Source organism: Siniperca chuatsi, linkage group LG1, assembly GCF_020085105.1.
Source record: "Siniperca chuatsi isolate FFG_IHB_CAS linkage group LG1, ASM2008510v1, whole genome shotgun sequence".
Lineage (NCBI taxonomy): Eukaryota > Metazoa > Chordata > Actinopteri > Centrarchiformes > Sinipercidae > Siniperca > Siniperca chuatsi.
Window position 1 is genome coordinate 1,117,501 of NC_058042.1, and position 26,103 is coordinate 1,143,603.

A 26,103-nucleotide genomic window follows, 5' to 3' on the forward strand; every position below is an offset into this window, starting at 1 on the left:
CTTCGATGGGAAATCAAGTCGCTGCAGCAGTAAAGTCCCAGCATGAAGTGTGAAAAACTACAGAATACAACAATATTAGGGTTCATCACAGCCACAGCTTGCAGCCCTGAGGGGGGCGCTAGAGAGATCACGGGGTCAGTAAAAATCTAAAGGGTTCGTCCTCTGGAGAGCAGGAAGGAGATCAGGACATTTCAGGAAATCTACCCCATTATATTTCTGACATTTCTTGTTTTAGAAAGTTTGGTGGCGTCGGAGCCTTTAACAGTCATCCCGTGGGGAACGTGACTGTCCTGGAAATCTGGCCCAAACGTGTTGGACGAATTAACACGTTTGTAACCGGTAATAACGAAACAATGAAGGAAAGAGAATAGCGTTAAAAGTGGGGGAACGTTGCAAAGTATGCATCATAATAAATCTTTCCGTTATTACACTTTGAACTGTGTCAGAGAGAAGTCGTTTCGCCTCTCGGGTAGAGAGAAAAGGGGGAGACGGGGGTGAGAGGGAGGAGGCGGGAGAGGGGAGAAGAAGTGAGCGTCCTCACCATGTCCGACTCCAGACAGGACACCAGCTGTCGGACGCACGGCTCCAGACAGTTCTGGTTCCTCTTCACCTTCTGAAGAGACGTGTCGGTCAGAATCTGTCAGAACAGTCACAGTTTTATGTTTTATTCTTAGGACAGAAATACAGGACCATGTTGGTGTTTTAAATGTTTAAAAGGTAAAAATGAGATGACTGTGTTGTGGTGCGTTCAGGAGCGTCTGTACCTTCTGTTTTCAGCTTTTATTTTTACAGCAACATAAAACTACTCTTCCTTTACTTTGAATATTTAAAAAAAAAAGGAGAAATCCAGGTGAAAATTGGATTATTGAAATACGTTTTGCAGCGTGAACTAATTTCATTTATTAGTTTGAAATTTTCACGTTTTATTTTTAGTAATAAGCTGACGTTCAGTCGTTCCTGTCAGCCAATCACAGTTGAGGTGAGAACCAAATGAGGTGTATTCAGGTCTCGGTTTTGGGTTGTTTTTCTGTGTGTTGTGGTGCGTTCAGGAGCGTCGGTACCTTCTGGATCTTGGTCTTCGTGGCGGAGGGGATGGTTGTCGGGGAGACAAACTGGAAGGTGGGCGCGGCGTTGTTGGGATACTGAGCGGGAAACTTCACCACCAGGTGAACCTGATGGCTGCCGAAGTGAGCCGACACCACACAGCTGCGGTTCACCGCGTCCATCTGCACAGCACAAAACACTTTTTGACGTCACTTCCTGTTTGACGGTTTTCCATCTTTCTGCCGCCTAATATCTGATGAACTCTGTTACAGTCTCCCGAATGTCCCAATTAATATGAACAATTCTGAATCTAAGAGTTCCTAATATCAGCTTCTTATTCGCGGTGATTGATTATGTTTACTGACTGTCCCCGATCACACATGAAACGTCTGTTAAATGTGTCCCAGACGGCCTGGACATGTTAGTCTCACCTCCACGTTTACGTTTCTGATCTGCAGGTTGACCAGAGAGAACTCCTGCTGCAGAGTCTGAGGGACACCTGAACCCACCGCCGAGTCCTGACGACCTCCAGAGCTCAGAGCGCCGTCCGGATCTGAGAGACGACAGGACGGACAGACGACAGGAAGGTGAGACGACAGGACAGAGAGACGACAGGAAGGTGAGACGACAGGACAGACAGACGACAGGACGGTGAGACAACAGGACGGACAGACGACAGGAAGGTGAGACGACAGGACAGAGAGACGACAGGAAGGTGAGCGACAGAGACAGACAGGACAGGACGGACAGACGACAGGACGGTGAGACAACAGGTGACAGAACAGGACGGACAGACGACAGGTCAGAGAGACGGTGAGGAGACGACAGGTCAGAGAGACGACAGGACAGGGACGGTGAGACGACAGGACGGACAGACGACAGGACAGAGACGACAGGACAGAGACAACAGGACAGAGAGACGACAGGAAGGTGAGACGACAGGACGGACAGACGACAGGACGGTGAGACGACAGGACAGAGAGACGACAGGACGGACAGACGACAGGTCGGACAGACAACAGGACGGTGAGACAACAGGACGGACAGACGACAGGACAGAGACGACAGGACAGAGAGACGACAGGACAGACACCAGGACAGAGACGACAGGACGGACAGACGACAGGACAGAGAGACGACAGGTCGGACAGACGACAGGACAGAGAGACGACAGGACAGAGAGACGACAGGACGGACAGATGACAGGACAGAGAGACAACAGGACAGAGAGACGACAGGACGGTGAGACGACAGGACGGACAGACGACAGGACGGTGAAACGACAGGTCAGAGAGACGACAGGACGGTAAGACGACAGGTCAGACAGACGACAGGACGGACAGACGACAGGTCAGAGAGACGACAGGACGAACAGGCGACAGGACAGAGACGACAGGACAGAGACGACAGGTCGGACAGACGACAGGTCGGAGAGACGACAGGACGAACAGACGACAGGACAGAGACGACAGGACAGAGACGACAGGTCGGACAGACGACAGGACAGAGAGACGACAGGACGGTGAGACGACAGGACGGACAGACGACAGGACGGTGAGACGACAGGACGAACAGACGACAGGACAGAGAGACGACAGGACGGTGAGACGACAGGACGGACAGACGACAGGACGGTGAGACGACAGGACGAACAGACGACAGGACAGAGACGACAGGACAGAGACGACAGGTCGGACAGACGACAGGTCGGAGAGACGACAGGACAGAGAGACGACAGGACGGTGAGACGACAGGACGGACAGACGACAGGACGGTGAGACGACAGGTCAGAGAGACGACAGGTCAGAGAGACGACAGGACGGTAAGACGACAGGTCAGACAGACGACAGGACGGACAGACGACAGGTCAGAGAGACGACAGGACGGAGACGACAGGACGGAGACGACAGGTCAGAGAGACGACAGGACGAACAGACGACAGGACAGAGACGACAGGACAGAGACGACAGGTCGGACAGACGACAGGACAGACAACAGGACAGAGACGACAGGACGGACAGACGACAGGACAGACGACAGGACAGAGACGACAGGTCGGACAGACGACAGGACAGACAACAGGACAGAGACGACAGGACGGACAGACGACAGGACAGAGACGACAGGACAGAGAGACGACAGGACAGAGACAACAGGTCGGACAGACGACAGGACAGAGACGACAGGACAGACAACAGGACGGACAGACGACAGGACAGAGAGACGACAGGACAGAGAGACGACAGGTCAGAGACAACAGGTCGGACAGACGACAGGACAGAGACGACAGGACAGACAACAGGACGGTGAGACAACAGGACGGACAGACGACAGGACAGAGAGACGACAGGACAGAGACAACAGGTCGGACAGACGACAGGACAGAGAGACGACAGGACGGACAGACGACAGGACAGAGACAACAGGTCGGACAGACGACAGGACAGAGAGACGACAGGTCAGAGAGGCGACAGGCTCAAAACCTGCTCATAAATAGTGTGCAGTCTGGTGTGTAAAGCCGTCCTGGGACATGGCTACAGTCTCTTTCTGACGGCCATATTTGCTCATTATTTGCCTTCTGGGTTTCATCGATAGTTTCGATGTTAGTTAGTTTGAGGAGAACCGTAGTTTCTGCTTTGACATCAGCTGTAGTGACATTTGTGTGTAAACGTGAGCTTTCTGTTCCAGGAAAGGTCGGAGGCCACATTTAATCTGCAGTATTTTACATCACGAAAGAGATTTGTGGCTGAATGTGTCGAAACATCTCTCACCCTGCAGGTTTTCAGAGGCGGGGCCGACGCTGTGCGGACTCTCCTGAGACGACAGAGACTTCGGCTCCACGGTGAGAGACATCCCCTCCATCAGGTCCTCCACCACGTCGCTGACACACAGCTACACAACAACAACAACAACAACAACACGCAGACATCAGCACCAGCCAGAGGCAGGAGCACAGTCACCTCTCTGAGGCTGCACACCGACCTTCTGCAGCTGAGGATCCACCCTCCATATCCTCAGAGTCTGGTCTCTGGACCACGTGACCAGCTGGTAATCCTTAGAGCCTGCAGAGTCAACAAGCAGCCGTCAGGCTTCATCCACCGCTAACTTCCACACCGCACAAAAATATTAGAAATAACTACTGACAACATTTGAGCTACGGAGATACGGACAAAATGAACACGACAGTACATCGGTGTTTATATACGCACGAGTCGACACTCGGTGTCAGCAAACGCTGACAGACCACCCGAAACATCACAGGAACACTTTGTGGGACTTAATGGACGTAATTCTATAAACTATAAAAGCTGTTTTTTTAGAGGCAAAGCTCATATGAACGGCTGAGGACAACAGACTGATATCAGCGTCAGAAAGGAAAAAGCAGAATTGTAACGTCTCTATTTTTATTAAAAACAACATGTTAAAGCCACTTTGTGCAGAATGTGATATCAGTTTCACCTGCGTGTCCAATACAGAGAGAGGCCCAGGTCGGGTTTAGCCTAGCTTAGCACAAAGACTGGAAGCCGGGAGAAACTGTTAGCCTGGCTTAGCACAAAGACTGGAAGCCGGGAGAAACTGTTAGCCTGGCTTAGCACAGACTGGAAGCCGGGGGAAACTGTTAGCCTGGCTTAGCACAGACTGGAAGCCGGGGGAAACTGTTAGCCTGGCTTAGCACAGACTGGAAGCCGGGGGAAACTGTTAGCCTAGCTTAGCACAAAGACTGGAAGCCGGGGGAAACTGTTAGCCTAGCTTAGCACAAAGACTGGAAGCCGGGGGAAACTGTTAGCCTAGCTTAGCACAAAGACTGGAAGCCGGGGGGAACTGTTAGCCTAGCTTAGCACAAAGACTGGAAGCCGGGGGAAACTGTTAGCCTAGCTTAGCACAAAGCGAACTCTGTTTCTAGGACATTTCCTCGGGACTGGAAAGCTGCACTAAAGAACTGACGGTTTTGCAGGATGTGTGTGAACTCTCCTGAATCTCAGCGCGTGATTGGTCACCTTCTTTCTGCGGCCTCCACTGGAACTCGAGCACCACGTCGTCGTGTCCGACGAAGGCGTGGACGGGACTGTTGAGGTCGAGCGTGCTCCACAGTAACAGACTGTTCTCTCTCCTCAGCTGAGGAACCATGACTGTGACCAGACCGTTAGAGAACGGCTGACAGCACACACACACACACACACACACACACACACACACACAGGTGTATCAGGTTGGCCGATATGTAACATGTTCAGTACTCCCAACAGGATCTGGTTCATTACAGATACGATTAGATCTACGTGCACTGGTCAGGTGAATAAAGACTGATCTGATCTTCCTCCGCAGAGCGTTCAGGTGCTGAAACTCACCGTGTACCTGGCCTTCCACACTGGTACCTGACAGGACAGGATGTTCAGATACTTCCTGGGCTGTCGGTAATCCCAAAACTGCACACACACACACACACACAACAAGGGAGAAAACAGAGAAGTTAAACATGACGGCAGAGACCAGGTGTGGACAGGAAGTGCTCCGGCTGCATCTTCAGAGAATAATTTGAGTTGCTCTTAAAAACCCGTCACACAGATTTATCTTAAGCCTTAGTGTTTTTCCTGAAGGCCGCCGTGTGCTGTGGTGTGAAACCGTCCGACTTGGCCTCAGGGGTCAGACGACATCGAACAGCGTTTCTCCTCCTGAATCCAGTTTGACTCTGGTTTAAACCGTTTTAATAACCTGCCTGCGGCGTTGTGCTCGAGCCCGGCCGTTATTCTCACCCTCACTGAGTTGTCCTGGCTCGACGTGGCCAGGATGAACTCGTTGTCTGGATGCCAGTCGAGGCCGTGGATCTTCGACAGGTGAGCCGCCACGTACTCCGCCGCCGTGTTCGGCTTCTGTTCGGAGAAAATCACACGGACATTGACGCCGCTTTAGCTCCCGTACAGCTCGCTGTGTGGCTCAGGTGACGTGTTGTCTGCTCACCCTTTTGTCCCAGATCCGTACGTCTCCGTCATGACTGGACGCCAGCAGGTACTGGTTCTTCCTGTTCCACTTCACCTGAGACGCCCCGGCTGGAATCGAGAGACGGAGAGGACGGGATGAAAAGATAAAACAGGTGCGAACTTACAGGAAACACCGGCGATGTCGCTTGTTTTAGCTCCTTAACTACAATCATCACGTTTAAATCACTTTATATTCCTGATCATTATTTTTCCAGATCATCGTCAGTTTGTAGATCAATAAAGACAAAGAACGCAAACAGGAGCGCTGCACTACATCCACTGCTGAGGTAAAGAGGTGGCTTACAAAATCCACTTCCAGGCGCTCACGGGGACAGTTACAAACGGTCTTTAACGAATAAACTCGTGCTCATTTCTCCACAGATGAAAGTTACTCCATCACTACTGCTGCCTCGGGTCTTTTCGAAGCTGCATTATTTTCAGGTGGCAACACGTCTGAAGAGCCAAAACAACAAACCAATGAGCTCAAAGCAAACATGTAGGTTGCATGTTTTTGATGATGCGTTCAAAGATGCTCTGAAATTTAAATCTCATCTGCAAAAAGTCATTTGACTTGCGCTAGGTTCTTTTTTTATTTAAATATGCAGTAAACACCGAACAACGTTCAGAGCACGAGGTCAGAAACAAAAGCACACAAACACCTGGTTGTTCCTGAACTCTTCACTCAAGTCTCTGCAAGCTGACTTTCATAGAAATAAACTGAAACCAGTGTCTGCCCGGACGAAAGGAGATCAATCTGCAAACTGATCAACGGGAATAAAAAGGAAACACGGCCCGGTCCTTAAAATACTCACCAACAGCAGACAGCGCCACCGTGGGTTTCCGAGTGTCTCTGTGGAGTCGAACAGAGAAACCGCGTGAAGAGTTCAGATGGGAAACTGTCTTTGTGTGTAATTATGCAACTTGGAAACAAAATAAGCCGTAGGTGACAAATGACTAGATTCTGATCACATCGTTTATGGAGTAAACTGAGATTTAAAGTTCGCTCTAAACCTTATAAACAGTTTCCAAAGTCAAGAATGAACTCGTGGATGAGGCATCCTTAAAACTACAACATCTACAGTTCCACAACAACTCCTTCTGCTGATGAAGGTCATGGGACTTCATCGACAGCTCCGGAACAGCTACTAAATGGCCCCTGTGGTGAGATTGTTTTCTCGACTACATATTTCATGACTGAGGCAACAGAATGTGCTCGAACCACCTGAAGAATCATTATTTCCTACCTGGTGTCCCAGATGTAGATGTAGGTGTCCACCGAGCTGGTGACCAGGAACTCGGGTTCAAACCAGGACCAGTCCAGATCACTGAGGACCCCAACACATCACAGTGAGTCTACGAACGCACCACACTGAGTCCATGAACGCACCACAGCGGGTTCATGAACGCAGCACACTGAGTCCATGAACGCACCACAATGAGTCAATGAACGCAGCACACTGAGTCCATGAACGCACCACAGCGGGTTCATGAACGCACCACACTGAGTCCATGAACGCACCACACTGAGTCCATGAACGCAGCACACTGAGTCCATGAACGCAGCACAATGAGTCCATGAACGCAGCACAATGAGTCCATGAACGCACCACAATGAGTCCATGAACGCAGCACACTGAGTCCATGAACGCACCACACTGAGTCCATGAACGCACCACACTGAGTCCATGAACGCACCACACTGAGTCCATGAACGCAGCACAGTGACTGCAGACTGCCTCTTAACCCGCAGAGAGGTGCGTTTGATTTATCTCTGTTGTTACCTGATGACCCGGGTGTGTCCCTGCAGGGAGGTGTGAACTTCTCCACAGCCGTCCCTCCACGAGTACAGATCCACGCGCTGGTTACTCTGAAGACAACACACACACTCAGAAATACGATCTACATCCACACTGCTGCGTGTGACTGTTTATTTCACTCTGGCACGTTTTGTCATCGTTAACGGCAGAACTCACCGAGGCAGCGAAGACGTGGGACTCTGATTTGTGGGGATTCCACTGGACCGTCCCCACGTCCCATTTACTCTGTCGGCCAATCTTCCTCGGAGGTTCAGACGGAGCCTCCAGGTTCACCATGTACAGGAAACGCCGCCTGAAAAACAGAGAGGAGGTTATTTTCTCCACCAGGTCAACGTCACTCCTGATTTCATGCTGTCAAAGTAATAATTCTGCTTTCATCGCGATCTTTTTATCTCTGAAATAATCCGGTGAGTGCTGAGCAGACTGAGGTGCTCTCTGCTGACAAACTGACACACAGGAGGCGAACAAATCGAGCGACATCGCCTCCGCCGCCTTGTGGCTCGCCGCTGTGGCCGTGTGAATACGTTTACGTGGCGTTGTGCCGAGCAGCACTTTGTTCCTGTTTGTATCTGAAATCCTGCAGGCCGGGGACACGGAGGGATCCCGGAAACTACAACAAAGATCTTCTCCTCCACAGACGTTCGTCCTCGGCAGGTAAACACTAAACTTCCTGTCCCACCACTAGAGGTGACCTTCACCTTACTCCAGGTGCACTGAACTCACCCGGACAGTACAGCGTGTGCGCCCAGGCAGTCCACTGACATGGCGGTGGCCTGAAAACACAGAAGAAGAAGAAGGTGACAGCGGATCTGAAGAGAACAATGACTTTTCTTCTTTTTTCACTATATAGACAAGAGCCTGAGCGATTTTTGAGACCGATTTCAATACGTGAGAGTTTTAAAAATCTGATAACGATATTTTTTAAAGGATCTTTTAAATATGGTTCTTAAAGAAGAGCGACAGATGTGTGCTGTTTGGGACATTTTACAGTGTGAAGATAAAACTTGTCAGCTTGTCTGGTGGACAAACAGAGACACTGTTTCTAAATGACCTTAAACACATCTCTGACATGTACACCGATCAGCTGACATGTACACCGATCAGCTGACATATACACTGACACTGATCAGCTGACATATACCCTGATCAGCTGACATATACACTGATCAGTTGACATGTACACTGATCAGCTGACATATACCCTGATCAGCTGACATATACCCTGACACTGATCAGCTGACATATACCCTGACACTGATCAGCTGACATATACACTGACACTGATCAGCTGACATATACCCTGATCAGCTGACATATACACTGACACTGATCAGCTGACATATACCCTGATCAGCTGACATAGACACTGATCAGCTGACATATACCCTGATCAGCTGACATATACACTGATCAGCTGACATATACACTGACACTGATCAGCTGACATATACACTGACACTGATCAGCTGACATATACCCTGATCAGCTGACATATACCCTGACACTGATCAGCTGACATATACCCTGATCAGCTGACATATACACTGATCAGCTGACATATACACTGACACTGATCAGCTGACATATACACTGACACTGATCAGCTGACATATACCCTGACACTGATCAGCTGACATATACACTGACACTGATCAGCTGACATATACCCTGACACTGATCAGCTGACATATACCCTGATCAGCTGACATAGACACTGATCAGCTGACATAGACACTGATCAGCTGACATATACCCTGATCAGCTGACATATACACTGACACTGATCAGCTGACATATACCCTGATCAGCTGACATATACACTGACACTGATCAGCTGACATATACCCTGATCAGCTGACATATACACTGACACTGATCAGCTGACATATACCCTGATCAGCTGACATATACACTGACACTGATCAGCTGACATATACACTGACCCTGATCAGCTGACATATACACTGACACTGATCAGCTGACATATACACTGACCCTGATCAGCTGACATATACCCTGATCAGCTGACATATACACTGACACTGATCAGCTGACATATACCCTGACACTGATCAGCTGACATATACACTGACCCTGATCAGCTGACATATACCCTGATCAGCTGACATATACACTGACACTGATCAGCTGACATATACACTGACCCTGATCAGCTGACATATACACTGACCCTGATCAGCTGACATATACACTGACACTGATCAGCTGACATATACACTGACACTGATCAGCTGACATATACACTGACCCTGATCAGCTGACATATACACTGACACTGATCAGCTGACATATACACTGACCCTGATCAGCTGACATATACCCTGACACTGATCAGCTGACATATACACTGACACTGATCAGCTGACATATACACTGATCAGCTGACATATACACTGACACTGATCAGCTGACATATACACTGACACTGATCAGCTGACATATACACTGATCAGCTGACATATACACTGATCAGCTGACATATACACTGATCAGCTGACATATACACTGACACTGATCAGCTGATATATACACTGACACTGATCAGCTGACATATACCCTGATCAGCTGACATATACCCTGACACTGATCAGCTGACATATACCCTGATCAGCTGACATATACACTGACACTGATCAGCTGACATATACACTGACCCTGATCAGCTGACATATACACTGACACTGATCAGCTGACATATACACTGACACTGATCAGCTGACATATACACTGACCCTGATCAGCTGACATATACACTGACACTGATCAGCTGACATATACCCTGATCAGCTGACATATACACTGACCCTGATCAGCTGACATATACACTGACCCTGATCAGCTGACATATACACTGACCCTGATCAGCTGACATATACCCTGATCAACTGACATATACCCTGACACTGATCAGCTGACATATACACTGACACTGATCAGCTGACATATACACTGATCAGCTGACATATACACTGACACTGATCAGCTGACATATACACTGACACTGATCAGCTGACATATACACTGATCAGCTGACATATACACTGATCAGCTGACATATACACTGACACTGATCAGCTGACATATACACTGACACTGATCAGCTGACATATACACTGACACTGATCAGCTGACATATACCCTGATCAGCTGACATATACACTGATCAGCTGACATATACACTGACCCTGATCAGCTGACATATACACTGACACTGATCAGCTGACATATACACTGACACTGATCAGCTGACATATACCCTGATCAGCTGACATATACACTGACACTGATCAGCTGACATATACCCTGATCAGCTGACATATACCCTGATCAGCTGACATATACACTGACACTGATCAGCTGACATATACACTGACCCTGATCAGCTGACATATACCCTGATCAGCTGACATATACACTGACACTGATCAGCTGACATATACACTGACCCTGATCAGCTGACATATACCCTGATCAGCTGACATATACACTGACACTGATCAGCTGACATATACACTGACACTGATCAGCTGACATATACACTGACCCTGATCAGCTGACATATACCCTGATCAGCTGACATATACACTGACACTGATCAGCTGACATATACACTGACCCTGGTCAGCTGACATATACACTGACCCTGATCAGCTGACATATACCCTGACCCTGATCAGCTGACATATACACTGACACTGATCAGCTGACATATACACTGACCCTGATCAGCTGACATATACACTGACACTGATCAGCTGACATATACACTGACACTGATCAGCTGACATATACCCTGATCAGCTGACATATACACTGACACTGATCAGCTGACATATACCCTGATCAGCTGACATATACCCTGATCAGCTGACATATACACTGACACTGATCAGCTGACATATACACTGACCCTGATCAGCTGACATATACCCTGATCAGCTGACATATACACTGACACTGATCAGCTGACATATACACTGACCCTGATCAGCTGACATATACCCTGATCAGCTGACATATACACTGACACTGATCAGCTGACATATACACTGACCCTGATCAGCTGACATATACACTGACCCTGATCAGCTGACATATACACTGACCCTGATCAGCTGACATATACCCTGATCAACTGACATATACCCTGACACTGATCAGCTGACATATACACTGACACTGATCAGCTGACATATACACTGATCAGCTGACATATACACTGACACTGATCAGCTGACATATACACTGACACTGATCAGCTGACATATACACTGACACTGATCAGCTGACATATACACTGATCAGCTGACATATACACTGATCAGCTGACATATACACTGACACTGATCAGCTGACATATACACTGACACTGATCAGCTGATATATACACTGACACTGATCAGCTGACATATACCCTGACACTGATCAGCTGACATATACCCTGATCAGCTGACATATACACTGATCAGCTGACATATACACTGACCCTGATCAGCTGACATATACACTGACACTGATCAGCTGACATATACACTGACACTGATCAGCTGACATATACCCTGATCAGCTGACATATACACTGACACTGATCAGCTGACATATACCCTGATCAGCTGACATATACCCTGATCAGCTGACATATACACTGACACTGATCAGCTGACATATACACTGATCAGCTGACATATACACTGACACTGATCAGCTGACATATACACTGACACTGATCAGCTGTCATATACACTGATCAGCTGACATATACACTGATCAGCTGACATATACACTGACACTGATCAGCTGACATATACACTGACACTGATCAGCTGTCATATACACTGATCAGCTGACATATACACTGACCCTGATCAGCTGACATATACCCTGATCAGCTGACATATACCCTGATCAGCTGACATATACCCTGACACTGATCAGCTGACATATACACTGATCAGCTGACATATACACTGATCAGCTGACATATACACTGATCAGCTGACATATACACTGACACTGATCAGCTGACATATACACTGACACTGATCAGCTGTCATATACCCTGATCAGCTGACATATACCCTGATCAGCTGACATATACACTGACACTGATCAGCTGACATATACCCTGATCAGCTGACATATACCCTGATCAGCTGACATATACACTGACACTGATCAGCTGACATATACCCTGATCAGCTGACATATACACTGACACTGATCAGCTGACATATACACTGACCCTGATCAGCTGACATATACCCTGATCAGCTGACATATACACTGACACTGATCAGCTGACATATACACTGACACTGATCAGCTGACATATACACTGACCCTGATCAGCTGACATATACCCTGATCAGCTGACATATACACTGACACTGATCAGCTGACATATACACTGACCCTGGTCAGCTGACATATACACTGACCCTGATCAGCTGACATATACCCTGACCCTGATCAGCTGACATATACACTGACACTGATCAGCTGACATATACACTGACACTGATCAGCTGACATATACACTGACCCTGATCAGCTGACATATACACTGACACTGATCAGCTGACATATACACTGACCCTGATCAGCTGACATATACCCTGATCAGCTGACATATACCCTGATCAGCTGACATATACCCTGACACTGATCAGCTGACATATACACTGATCAGCTGACATATACACTGATCAGCTGACATATACACTGACACTGATCAGCTGACATATACACTGACACTGATCAGCTGTCATATACACTGATCAGCTGACATATACACTGATCAGCTGACATATACACTGACACTGATCAGCTGACATATACACTGACACTGATCAGCTGTCATATACACTGATCAGCTGACATATACACTGACCCTGATCAGCTGACATATACCCTGATCAGCTGACATATACCCTGATCAGCTGACATATACCTGACACTGATCAGCTGACATATACACTGATCAGCTGACATATACACTGATCAGCTGACATATACACTGATCAGCTGACATATACACTGACACTGATCAGCTGACATATACACTGACACTGATCAGCTGTCATATACCCTGATCAGCTGACATATACCCTGATCAGCTGACATATACACTGACACTGATCAGCTGACATATACCCTGATCAGCTGACATATACCCTGATCAGCTGACATATACACTGACACTGATCAGCTGACATATACACTGATCAGCTGACATATACACTGATCAGCTGAACCTCTGGTGGCTTTTCATCATTGATTGGTCCATTGTCATCGTGAGTCTGATTCATGTGATGTTTAGGACCCGACCAGCTGACGTCCACATGATCTGCAGATTAACTGGCTGCCTAACTATTTTATTTTTACTACATTATTTACCTCTCTGATAACATCTGTCTGAACATCTGTCTGAGCATCTGTCTGAGCATCTGAACATCTGTCTGAGCATCATCAGATGTTCAGTTTATTGAGACAGAAAATCAACCAGAGGATGGAAGAGACTTTACTTTTAAAAATACTTAAACGATTAACTGAACAAATTTGTTGTCAATTGATATTGACACACTTGATCAATCAATGGAGTAATCGATTCAGCACTAAATCTTTGGAACAACAGTTCTGGACTCGCAGAAGCTTCAAGGCTGCGATTAACTTTCACAAAGAGGAGCTAATTTATTGATTCTTTTTCCAGCAATCAATGACTCTGAACTCATTTCCTCTCCTGCCTCGGCTTCCTTTCAGGACGAAGCTGTAGCCACGACAGGTGTAGTTCTCCATCAGCAACTTCAACGATCATACGAATATGAACATTAAAATCGATTAACTCGGCTAATCGATGCTAAACTAAAATCCAAGAGTGTAACGTCACGTATGGCGGCGTGAACTCGTTTAGTTCTCCTCCACCTGTTCACAGAAATACCTGGGCATCCCGAAACTCGACCACCACATTCTCGCTGCTCCAGCGGGCCGCCATCTTCCTGCGTCTTCTACCGTCAACAAAACGTCACGTGGTCGTGACGAGACGTGACGCTGCGTTCACGACCTCTGGAAAAAAAACGGTAATATCATTTCGGACACATTATTACCGTAAAAATACCCCGAAACCCCGTTAATCACCGGCCTTCTGTGGCGGGCGAAGACGTATTTCACAAGGCTAAGATTTTAACCATCACGGAAACTACATGTCGGCCCAAATCGTAACGTTTCTTCAATATTACAATGTTTATCAGCGTTTTTCTGAAGCTGAAAACATGAGAACAAATGCAACATAAATGTTAAATATGTTCGAGGTTTAAAACACACAATGAACTGTCGATACAAGCAAGTCGCATTTAAATCGTAAGTATTTAAAATCGTATTTTTATCGCAAAGTACCGAGTTAATGCGCTGCCTCGTCGTGTTTCTGTCTGTCACGCGACGGTTCCGTCTCTTCTGATTGGTCGGTGCAGTGGCTGGTCATCAATCCAAGATGGCGCCTACCTTGGTGGAGCATGTTGTCGCAGACGCAGGAGCGTTTTTAAAGAAAGCTTCTCTCCAGGTGAGATTTTATCCGCGTTTGAACCATAAATCAGCGTTCTGTGAAACGGACCGTCGGCCCGTTAGCGACCCGTGCTCCGTTAATCCGGCTGGAGAGAAACCGACGCGGAGAGTCGCGCAGGCCCGCAGCTACGCACATAGGCAGCAGGACCGACTGCGACTTTAAATACTGGTTTTATTAATGTTATTGTCTTGTATCATGTCAGTAATTACACACATCAGCTGAGCTGGTTTGCGCTTAAACACATCATCGGTCAGCTCAGAAGAAATGTGAGGATTTGGGGGCTGAAATAATATAATAATAATAATCATAATAATAATAAAACTTTATTTATAGAGCACTTATCAGAGCAAAGTACAAAGTGCTTCACAACAAGAGAAATAAAGTATCACAGTGAATGATGAAATATAAAGAAATAAAATAAGCAGCCAGTTCAGGTAAAATCAGGATCTGCTTTCAGATAAAAATGTGTTTTGAGACGAGACTTAAACGAAGACTCTGACTCAGACAGCCTGATGTCTTCGGGAAGGTTGATCCAGAGCCTCGGGGCCCTGATGGCCAAAGCTCTGTCCCCCTTAGTTTCCATCCTGGACTCAGGAACAGACAGGAGACCCCTGCCCGAAGATCTCAGACTACGTGAAGGTTCATAAGGGATTACAAGGTCTAAAATATAATCTGGGGCCATGAAGAGCCTTAAAAGTAATCAACAAGATCTTAAAATCAATCCTGAAACCAACAGGGAGCCGATGTAAAGAGGCTGAACCAGGTGTGATGTGGTCGCACCTCTGGGTCCTGGTTTACAGCCGAGCAGCTGAGTCCTGTACAGTCTGCAGTCTGTCAGAGTGTTTAGATTAAGACAAGTGAACGGGCTGTTACAGTAATCGAGGCGTGAGGAGATAAAAGCAGGTACAACAGTTTCTGCATCACTAAGATTTAAAATAGATCGCATTTTTGCAATATTTCTGAGGTGATAGAAACATGATTGGACAAGCTCAGTGATATGTTGCTCAAAACATAAACTGCTATCAAACAGGACACCAAGATTTCTTGCAACAGGCTTGACATGTTGTGACAGGTTACCAGTAGATGGCAGTATTTGTTAAGTGATGTGTTGGGGCCCAATTACAAGGATTTCAGTTTTATTTGAGCTGAAGAAAATTTATCGACATCCAATTTTTTATGTCAGACAGGAAGTCCTGCAGAGAGCTCAGCATACTGAGGTCAGTGGGCTCAACAGGGAGGTACAACTGTGTGTCATCTGCATAACAATGAAAATAAATCAAATGAAGGAAGCATGTATAAGGAGAACAGTACTGGTCCCAGAATTGAACCTTGAGGCACACCGTACTTGATATGGGAAAAGGATGACATGAAGTTATTAATGCTGACACAGAATTTCCTATTGGACAGATAAGATGTGAACCAGTCTAGTGCAGTGCCAGATATGCCCACCCAGTGCCTCAGTCTATCTAAAAGAATGCCATGATCAATTGTGTCAAAGGCAGCACTTAAGTCCAGCAGCACAAGAATTGAGCACATGCCTGCGTCTGCATTCATTAAAAGGTCATTAGTGACTTTGAGGAGGGCTGTCTCAGTGCTGTGGTGCTGACGAAAGCCAGACTGGAACTTTTCAAAGGTATTCTTGTTTTCCACAGCAGCAAGAAGCTGCTTAGATACAAGTTTTTCAAGAATCTTGGAAATAAAAGGCAGTTTGGAGATTGGGCGATAGTTATCCAGGAGGGTGGCATCAAGCCCAGGTTTTTTTAGGACTGGCTGGACACTAGCAGTTTTAAAATAATCAGGGACGCAGCCAGTAGACAGCAAGCTGTTAATATTATATACGTTTTATTCCTCAATGCTGTACGTGTGAAATTTATAATAATAGAAACAATCAGCCTATTTTTTCCCCTTCGGATATGTTTTCCTCTGACCTTTTAAAGCGCTGAAGTGGGATCCTTTCACAAAGCTCGTACATTTGATGAAGGTGACAAAATACTGAAATTACATAAAGCGTTGTTGCATTTTTATTACACCAAAGAATATTTAATATTTAATGTTAAATGGGTTATGCACATTCACAGATGTGAAAATGTACAGCATGTTATGGTACATATTGATGTTAGTTGTGACTGGGGGTCAGTGAGGCTCACACAGGTGAAACGTGAGCGATGCTGATCCTGAAAGTAGTTCTTTCACAAACACTGTGTTGCGTTGGATTGCGTTGCAGGATATCGGCAGGAACATCTACACGCTGAGAGACGTGGTGGACGAGATCAGAGACAAACCCACCAGGAGGAGTCTGGCCTTCCTGCCGTACCAGCTGAACTTCAGAGAACCACATCCCGAACACGTCAGACTGGGTAAACTAAACCAGGGGCCCCCCACCGCGCCATGCTTATAACGAGCCATAACATGATTTATAATGCCAATAATAAAACAAATGATTTTGACTAATCTATTCTAATATATCATATATAGGTCCGGGCAGTCAAAGAAGGTTGCCGCACACGTGCCTGTTCAAAATACTAAAACTAAATCTTTTACAACAGCGTTCGTAACGACAGGCTATCTGGAGCACAGAATTAAAACAAAACAGAATTACGTTTTTAATAACAAATGAAGTCCGCATTTTCTGATGGCACACGGGCCGAACTGTTACATAAAGAACGATTAGAAAACATTTTATCTTGAGCGTGAGTCATTCACATCACGAGTCATTGTGATCAGGCACATTTGCGGTAACCTCCGGTGACTGACGGACCAGGCGCTGTTAGCCTCCCAGTTAGCTTACCTGTCAACAAGTTGAGCGGCCCGCTAGCTTCAACTTGAAAACTTTTCTCTGCCCACTAGAGGGCGCTCAGGGCCCAGTCATCAGTGGTGGAGAGAGTATGAACTAGACTTGAACAAATCTGAATCCTTTGGATGATCTTTCCAAATGTATTTAGATTTATCTTTCAACGCGTGTGAGTAGCTAAAAGTTATAAATAACTCGATTCACCTTCTTACCTTCATCGTCTGTGAACAACATGTGGGAGTTGTGGCTCATCTGGGTCCCGTTCTTCTTCTGTCCAGATTATCTTTTGTTCTTTTGGTTCTTCGAAGCCGGTTTAAGATTCTTCTGGAGCTGTTGTCATAGCAACAAGTCAACAGTCAGCTGGATCATCGACAGCGAAACACAAACAGGAAGCCATTTTCAAATTCAAATGGCTCCTTTCTTCGATTTGTAATAACAAAGTGTTGATATGATTTGAGATGAGAACGTGCAGGTTACTGAGAGATCGCTTTGATCTGGTGGTGCAATTACATTTTTCATAATGGAGAGTTATATACTTAAACATGATAAAATAACAAAGCTTTGAGAAACTGAGCGAAAAGACATCAACTCGGCTAAACAGCTAGCTGACTGTTAAAAGACCGATGAAGCCAGAACATGTGGCGTTCAAGTCCATTTTATTTATACAGCCCGATATCACACATCAGACCCTCGACTCCCCAAAAACACCTTCAACAGGGAAAAATGTTAGAAAGCTCAGGAGGAGCAGCAGAGGAGGGGGGGGGGGATTAGTCTCCTCCATCAGGGACCAACGTCACTCGCAGTCGGACCACGTTCACATTAATGTCTAATGACAGAGCTCAAGCTGCGGAAACTTTGTGCAAAACAATGTAGAACAAAATAACATCAGTAAAAACGCAGAAACAGAAAATGAGTCTTATGTCCTTTAAGTCTGTTGCCCCAGTGCATGCTGGGAGGGTTCCCAACACACCCACCTGCTGTACCTGCAATCACATGATCAGCACTCAGCCAATCATGTTGAACGTTGTTCGTTGTTTCAGCTCTTCTCATTTTGCTCACTCACTTTATTTCAAAATAAGAGCGCACTGTTACTCAAGACAACTTGATCCAGGATCAGCGAACCAGTCCTCAAACTGCGTCCAAAGAACCAGATTAGCTGGCTGAGAATGAACAGGATTGTAAACCACATCTGAAGACCAGGCTCCTGGTCTGACACAGGGGCTCCTGTCTGAAACGGTCTGAGCGGTTCTTGTGTTTCATGTCTCAGTGACAGAGTTCTCCAAGAAGACAGGAGACTACCCGAGTCTGTCGGCCACCGACATCAAAGTCCTGGCTCTGACCTACCAGCTGGAGCTGGAGCACGTCGGCTCCCGACACCTGAAGAAAGAGCCCGAAGTCAAGGTAGCTGCCGATCACGCAGACGCTGCTTTCACTCAGAAACTTGTACATCAGACGGCTGTGGAGTTGTAGGAAGATAAGATGTCTCTCTTTTGCTATGAGCTAGGCTAGCAGTTTACCCCCGTTTCCAGTCTTTGTGCTAAGCTAGGCTAAGCACGGCCTCTCGTGATTGATTGACTTGACTTACCTGATTTTACTGGTGCGAACGCAGCCTGATCCAGCGGGTTGACTCTGTTTCTCAGGGGACTGATGTTTGAAGATTTTCTGTTTCAGGTTAACGTTCACAGCACACAGCGCCACCCAGAGACTCCGGTTAATGTTGCAGGATTTTACTTCCCCTCCAAGGTAAAAGACGACGATAGTTAGGCCTGTTAGTTCTGTGATCAGGTCGATCATCTTCAGGTACTTTGTCATCAATTCTCTGAGCATCTCATTGAAAGTATGTCACGTGTACATGAGTCCTTTTCTTTGATGTTCCTTCAGAAGCCTGTGAACAGTCTGAACGTCCAACAGACTCAAACAGAGACGGAGACATCAAACCCCGCTGGCTGTGACGAGTTCAACAGCTTCCACTTCTGGAGAGAGCCGCTGCCGTCCATCGACGGCGACCTGCTGGATTTCCTGGTGAGTCAGCCCAACGGGAAACTCTGCGTCTTCACGCAGACAGAGCTTCTGAATTTCTGCTTGTGCGTAAATGTAGAAGCAGTCCCGTGTACGAACAAACCCCACCAGCAACCGGTTCCTGCATCACAGACATCAGCGTAATACAGCTTTTTCACAGCGCACATTTTGACCCGTCCAGGCAGGAAAAGCACAGGTGTAAACGACTTAGTGATGGCTGTGTTCCATTTAGGTGAGCCAGTTCCAGGGTTTATGTTATGTCATTGCACAGCTTACTGGGACACGTAGTGGAACACGGCTCTCGTTAATGTCAGTAGCTCTGTTGTAAGTCAAAGTGTCGGCTGCTCGATTGGTAGAACACGACTTGCCAAACCGTCTCTGCGGTGTTTCAGACCTAAAACAACCGTCTTACTCTGAAAGTCTTTCAACGTCCTCAGATTTTGGACTGTTGGTCGGACGTAGCAGACAGTTTGACATTAAGGTTGTTGTTTTATTTATATGGCGCCAAATCACGACAGAAGTTCTCTCACTGCACTTTTCCTACAGAGCAGCTCCAGGCCGCACTCTTTATAATATTATTTACAGAGACCCAACAAATCCCAGAGTTGTGTCCGCCAACGCGTTTTTTCCTGAGGCCGGCGTATTTTTTTGAATTGTTTGCAGTTGGAGCGCCGCGTATTTACGCTCTGCTGCAAACGGCGGCAGCGTGACGAGGCAGCGAGCGTCTAGTCTGCGCTGAGCCATCCAGTCACAGTGGAGGAGGGGCGGGACAAATACCGCAAAGACCAACCGTCGCGTCCTACAAGTGCTGAACAACACAACAACACTGGAGGAGAAATGAATACCGCTGGTCTCTGAGTATCCATGTCTGCAGCAGATGACGTGATTTTGTCGGTACTTGCAACACATAAATTAACCTTATTTCCGCGGATATTCCCGTATCATAGCAACCGAGGCGTTTTCAGCTGGGGACGATGCTTTGGTGGACACACGGCCAAACTTCGGCTTTGGGAAACTGTGACGAACAGCAACAGTTTCTTCTGGCATTTTATAGACCAAACAATTATCAAGAAAATAATATCGGATTAATCGATAATAAAAATAACCGTTGCTTGCGGCTCTAATCTCACCTTGTTTCCCTCCGTCATTGAGTTCCTGTGGTGCTGCACGCACGCCACAGATCCTCCGTTATTTGTTGAGGCTCAAGGCTCAAGGCTCAACAGCACATCTGGAACCAGCAGCCTACAGTTAATCAGTTTGCCGTGTTTCCGTAATGAGGTCGTTACTCCAGTCCATGTAAGCACGTTTCATTCCCTGCGTCTCCTGGTTTCTTGTGTGGACGTAAACGTGTCGTTGGTGCTCTTCAGGATCCGGTCGAGGTTTTAAATTTGAAGAACAAACAGAAACAGACGGACACGCAGGCGTCTTCCGGCTGTGACGAGTTTAACAGCTTCCACTTCTGGAGAGAGCCGCTCCCGTCCATCGACGGCGACCTGCTGGATTTCCTGGTGAGTTTAAGAAAGATGTGAGTTCCCGTGAGTGAACGTTGATCAGAAACTCTCCTCCAGTGGGATCCTGTCTGCCGGAGCTGGCAGCTCATAGCATGTTAATATCTTGATGCAGCTTTAAATTGTTTTATAAGAAACGAGTAGGGAAACGGTGGTTCTGGACCCTGATTGGTCGACAGCCGCAGGACCTGACTGTCAGTGTTGTTGATTGGTTGTTGTGACGACCTGTCAGAACTGTGATGTTTGTTTGTTGGCAGAAAGTGGACGGCGTCTCGACATCAGAGAGCAGGTTGGACACGTCGCTGCGGCCGGAGGGCCAATCAGACAACGAGCCTGAAGACGAAGACGAGGAGGACGACGGAGGTGGTTGGATCACTCCCAGTAACATCAAACAGGTGAAGACGGACTCGGCTGATTGGACGGCTCCTGCTGATGTCACGGTCGGTTGTCTGACCACCGACTTCGCCATGCAGGTAACAGACGCCTCGTGCCTGTCGTAAGATATCGTATATTTATACTTGTTACTAAAAATACAGCTTTTTTCCAATGAATCTGAGTGATTCTCTCCATTAATCGTCTGTAAAATGTCAGAAAACAGTGAAATGTTTCCCAGAGTCCAGAGTGGCGTCTTCCAACGTCTTGTCTTGTTTTGTCCGACCAACCAAAGGTCATTCGTTTGAGACCAAGAAGAGCATAAAATCCTCACGTGTAAGAAGCTGGAACCAGCTGAGCTCTTATCTCTCGTCTTTCCAGAACGTTCTGATTCAGATCGGACTTCACGTTCTCTCCGTTAACGGGATGGTGATCAAACAGGCGAGGAACTACATCCTGAGATGTCACGCCTGCTTTAAGTGAGTACAATTACAGTCTGCGAAACAAGAACATCAACTAACAGGCTGTGATGCTGCAGTATGAGACCACGGGGTCGTTGAAATCTAAAAGTTCCTCCTCTGGAGAGCAGGTCTGAGCTGCAGCCGCTCGAGTTCTCAGGAACGACCAGCTAGCTTCAAACTAGAGATTTAACAGGTTGCACCATTAAAACTTGAAACGTCTCAGCTAGTAAAGACTTTAGTGATGTGTCGGTCTGTTGCTAGGAAACATCTGTAGCGCTGTCCAATCAGGAGCGATCAGCCATGTAAACAGAAAGTCACTGCAGCATCGGGAGCTAGCGTAGCTTCCAAACATCACAGCTTCAGAGGCTGAAAGATAAATCTGTGTAAATGTTTGCGTCTGCAGACGTTTCAGAGTTAGAAGGATTCAGTTTATAATGAGGGAAATATCTGATTATGCTAAGCTAACTGACGTCATTTACTCATGTCGTGTTATTTCAGTGAAATGTAAAGTAAAATCTTCCAGACTGACGTCGTTATTAAACAGCATTTATCAAGTTTCAGGTCAGAGACGTCGACCGAACTCCAGATCACCTCTTTTACTCTAAACGGCTCAGAGATTAGCATCAGTTAGCTAACAACAGATTAGCATCAGTTAGCTAACAGCAGATTAGCATCAGTTAGCTAACAACAGATTAGCATCAGTTAGCTAACAACAGATTAGCATCAGTTAGCTAACAACAGATTAGCATCAGTTAGCTAACAACAGATTAGCATCAGTTAGCTAACAACAGATTAGCATCAGTTAGCTAACAACAGCTCCACCTGCAGTTAGCGGCTGTAGATATTTAGCAGCAACTAATCTGTACGTGAGAACTCGTCAGTGAGCTGCAGCCTGAACAGACTGCTGGACTGTGTTGGATGTGCTGATGTTGCTGCAGACGCTGTAAACGGTCACGTATTGATTATCATTCGAAGCTGAATGTGTTTTTACTTTCAGGACGACGAGCAACATGAACAAAGTGTTCTGTCCTCACTGTGGAAACAAGACTCTGAAGAAGCTGGCTGTGACGGTCAGCGAGGACGGCAGCATGCAGATGCATTTCTCCAAAAACCCCAAAGTGCTGAACCCGAGAGGGCTGAGGGTGAGACACACACACACTTTACAGTTTTCTGAATAAAAGGCCTCACAGTGTGACTACACCCAGGATCGGTGTAGTCAGGAAGCACCTCAGGTCTGACCTGACCTGAGCCGGATGAGCGTAAACTAGTTTTCTAGCAGTTTTTCTCCTGTGATCAGAGCTGACAGCCAGCCCTCCGGTCTCAGACATGTTGACACAGAGCTGAGACCTGCGGGACTAAAACACGACCCGAGACTCTGGCTCGGGTCTCTTACGAGGAACCCGGTGGACCTGTGAAGACCTCTGACCACTTCTTGTGTTTACAGCAAATCTGAATTTGCTGGGCAGTTTAATTTACTTAAACAACACGTTTAGCACAGTGCTCCCAATATTTAAAGTTACAGATGGACTCCCTGTTACTGTTATATAGATTCTTCTCACATCACAGTTATTGATGCCCAGATCGATCGACCGCCGGCTGTAAAAACATGCGATCGGGAGATCCGGATTTATGCTTTCTAGTCGCCGATCCTCAGCTGAGTTGCTGTCGTTGTCGCACGATAACTAACCTTTGTATACGAGTTACTCACCAGTGTTGCCTTGAATTCCTGGAGATTTATCTTCCTCGCATGCCGTGAACGTAGAATTAATCCAAAACACGCTGCCCAGACTTGATGGCGCTGCCGTTTATAAAATAACAAAACTATCACACAACTAACTGCAGGATAATCCAAGTCTCAGGTATCTGGTCGTGTGCTCGGTGCTTCCATAAAACCTTGCTGATGAAATCGTTTCTGGCACGCAGCTGTGGTTAAACGCTGTGGCGTGGCCCCGCCTCCCGCCTCGTCCACTGGCGTGGAGCTGTGCATGTGGTCGCGACACGCTACTGAACGCGCTGAAGCCTACTGCTCTGCTGATTCAACAAACTTAAGTAAAAGCAAGATTTAGATTTCCTTCATGCTGCACAGCCACACAGCATTTATATCCAAGGACATGCTGCCACCTGGTGGAGATCCCAGTACACTACAAAGCAGACGCGCTGACCTGTAGTACAGCCAGCTGCTGATGATACTAACAGTCACACGTCCTGAGTCCTGATCCGGTCTTTAAAGGTCCGGGTTGATTCATTTCCCACGTTTTTGTTCCACTGTCAAATGTTCTGTGAAATGTTTGCCTCTAAATGTAGATAATCTGCTTGATATCAAATATTTTATCTTTGATATACTGGGTCAGTACTAATGTGTCAGTGTTGGACTAAACATTAGCAGTAAGAGACGCTGCAGCTTGATCCGAGCGGAGAGCAGCAGCCTCATTAACCCCTCTGTGTGGTGTTTCAGCACTCGCTGCCTCTGCCTCAGGGCGGGAAACACGGCAACAACCCCCAGCTGGTGGAGGACCAGCATTTCCCCCAGCAGAGACTCTCCCGCAAAGCTCGGCAGAAGACCGACGTCTTCGACCCGGACTACGTCGCCGGGGCGTCGCCTTTCTGCGAGAACGACATCTACAGCCGAGCTGCCAACCTCCAGATCAGAGACGGCCAGTGTGGAGGCGGCAGGAGACGAGCCAACCCCAACGCCGCCCACAAGAAGTTTGTCAAAAAGAAGTGAAGAGCCGGCGGAGATTTGGACACGTGAAAACACAGCTTCATCTGACTTAGTTGACATTAAGTTAAAAGGCCCGTGCATGTTTTAGTCTTAACTACAAGTCCTCCGTACTGTAGGCCAGCCAGTAGAACCAGTGGTGTGGTCCTTCAGATACACAACCAGCATTTCCCTCAAGATCGTCAACACAAGCGAGCTTTCCTGTTAGATCCCCTCTGAATGTGTCGGCACTGACTCGTCAGCACAATGTATCTATATTCATCCCAAATAAACGTTAAAACCGACTTCAGCTGTTGCAGAATCAGTTCAGTCTTTAATTATTGAATCATTTTTCTTAAATATATTATTTAAATGTATAATCACACATTTATGATTCTCAGATAATCCTTAAACCCAGATCCCATAACAGTCCAACTGTTTAAGAATGTAAATCAGTAATCAGTAAATCAGACAGTTGTTGGAAGGGGGATGTAGCTAGGCTAGCAGTTTCCCCCTGCCTCCAGTCTTTGTGCTAAGCTAGGCTAAACACGCAGAGATGAAACCGATATCCGTCTTCTCACCCTGAGACATCGGACTGTTCCTGTAAAGCTGCGTGTCTCTGACTGGAATGTGAATGCTTGTTGGGACTACGACTCCCACCATAAAATGTCTTCACAGGAGCCGTAATGAAAGCAGCAGCAGCTTCAGTCCTCACCTGCGTTAAATCGCTGTAGTTACACTCGTAAAACAGACGTAAACAGACGAGCTGAAGGTGGGCATTCAGACCGAAAACAGCAGCGTCGGTTGTCTCTGGTGCTGCTAACGCTGCCATCAT

General features: G+C 46.8%; 2 protein-coding genes and 2 long non-coding RNA genes across 9 annotated transcripts in view; 3 read left to right on the forward strand and 1 right to left on the reverse strand.

Moving 5' to 3' along the window:
• The window catches only part of LOC122881095, a 9,674-nt gene extending 5,200 nt beyond the window's left edge, over positions 1–4,474 (forward strand). Inside the window, exons 2-3 of the long non-coding RNA XR_006379096.1 lie at positions 1,503–1,631; positions 3,823–4,474. This is a non-coding gene — a long non-coding RNA (uncharacterized LOC122881095). The remainder of the gene's footprint in view (positions 1–1,502; positions 1,632–3,822) is intronic.
• The window catches only part of wdr59 (WD repeat domain 59), a 26,773-nt gene extending 11,378 nt beyond the window's left edge, over positions 1–15,395 (reverse strand). For 3 of the 4 annotated variants that reach the window (XM_044206723.1, XM_044206704.1, XM_044206732.1), the window contains exons 1-16: positions 15,254–15,395; positions 14,799–14,923; positions 8,564–8,613; positions 7,997–8,132; positions 7,805–7,890; positions 7,268–7,348; positions 6,836–6,873; positions 6,004–6,092; positions 5,799–5,915; positions 5,394–5,471; positions 5,043–5,199; positions 4,027–4,106; positions 3,816–3,936; positions 1,476–1,597; positions 1,062–1,226; positions 542–637 (exon numbers count right to left, since the gene is read on the reverse strand). In XM_044206723.1, the coding sequence (XP_044062658.1) occupies positions 542–637; positions 1,062–1,226; positions 1,476–1,597; positions 3,816–3,936; positions 4,027–4,106; positions 5,043–5,199; positions 5,394–5,471; positions 5,799–5,915; positions 6,004–6,092; positions 6,836–6,873; positions 7,268–7,348; positions 7,805–7,890; positions 7,997–8,132; positions 8,564–8,613; positions 14,799–14,852 (1,470 nt within the window). In that variant the 5' untranslated portion in view covers positions 14,853–14,923; positions 15,254–15,395. Of the gene's footprint in view, positions 1–541; positions 638–1,061; positions 1,227–1,475; positions 1,598–3,815; positions 3,937–4,026; positions 4,107–5,042; positions 5,200–5,393; positions 5,472–5,798; positions 5,916–6,003; positions 6,093–6,835; positions 6,874–7,267; positions 7,349–7,804; positions 7,891–7,996; positions 8,133–8,563; positions 8,614–14,798; positions 14,927–15,253 lie in introns of those variants that run through there. The other variant, XM_044206714.1, reaches the window with a different exon arrangement.
• Positions 6,016–6,829, forward strand: LOC122881100. Its single transcript, XR_006379097.1, has 3 exons — positions 6,016–6,136; positions 6,239–6,310; positions 6,405–6,829. It is a non-coding gene; the product is annotated as an uncharacterized LOC122881100 (long non-coding RNA).
• On the forward strand, positions 15,279–25,573 carry nob1 (NIN1 (RPN12) binding protein 1 homolog). Of its 3 annotated transcripts, XM_044206765.1 has the most exons (10): positions 15,279–15,416; positions 17,644–17,776; positions 19,478–19,611; positions 19,882–19,953; positions 20,092–20,232; positions 21,597–21,737; positions 21,995–22,210; positions 22,491–22,588; positions 23,568–23,712; positions 25,026–25,573. In XM_044206765.1, the coding sequence occupies exons 1-10, from the start codon at positions 15,348–15,350 to the stop codon at positions 25,293–25,295; spliced, it is 1,419 nt and encodes a 472-aa protein (XP_044062700.1). In that variant the 5' UTR covers positions 15,279–15,347; the 3' UTR covers positions 25,296–25,573. The 3 variants fall into 3 exon arrangements, with proteins under 3 accessions (XP_044062700.1, XP_044062715.1, XP_044062705.1); XM_044206780.1 differs by lacking the exon at positions 21,597–21,737; XM_044206770.1 differs by lacking the exon at positions 19,882–19,953.
• The last annotated feature ends 530 nt before the right edge of the window (positions 25,574–26,103 follow it).

Excerpts from the sequence above, each read along its gene's own strand:
- nob1 (XM_044206765.1), top strand. The coding sequence starts at position 15,348 with ATGGCGCCTACCTTGGTGGAGCATGTTGTCGCAGACGCAGGAGCGTTT. Across the intron at positions 19,954-20,091 it reads GATTTTACTTCCCCTCCAAG|AAGCCTGTGAACAGTCTGAA; the intron begins GTAAAAGACGAC and ends ATGTTCCTTCAG. Across the intron at positions 23,713-25,025 it reads TGAACCCGAGAGGGCTGAGG|CACTCGCTGCCTCTGCCTCA; the intron begins GTGAGACACACA and ends GTGGTGTTTCAG.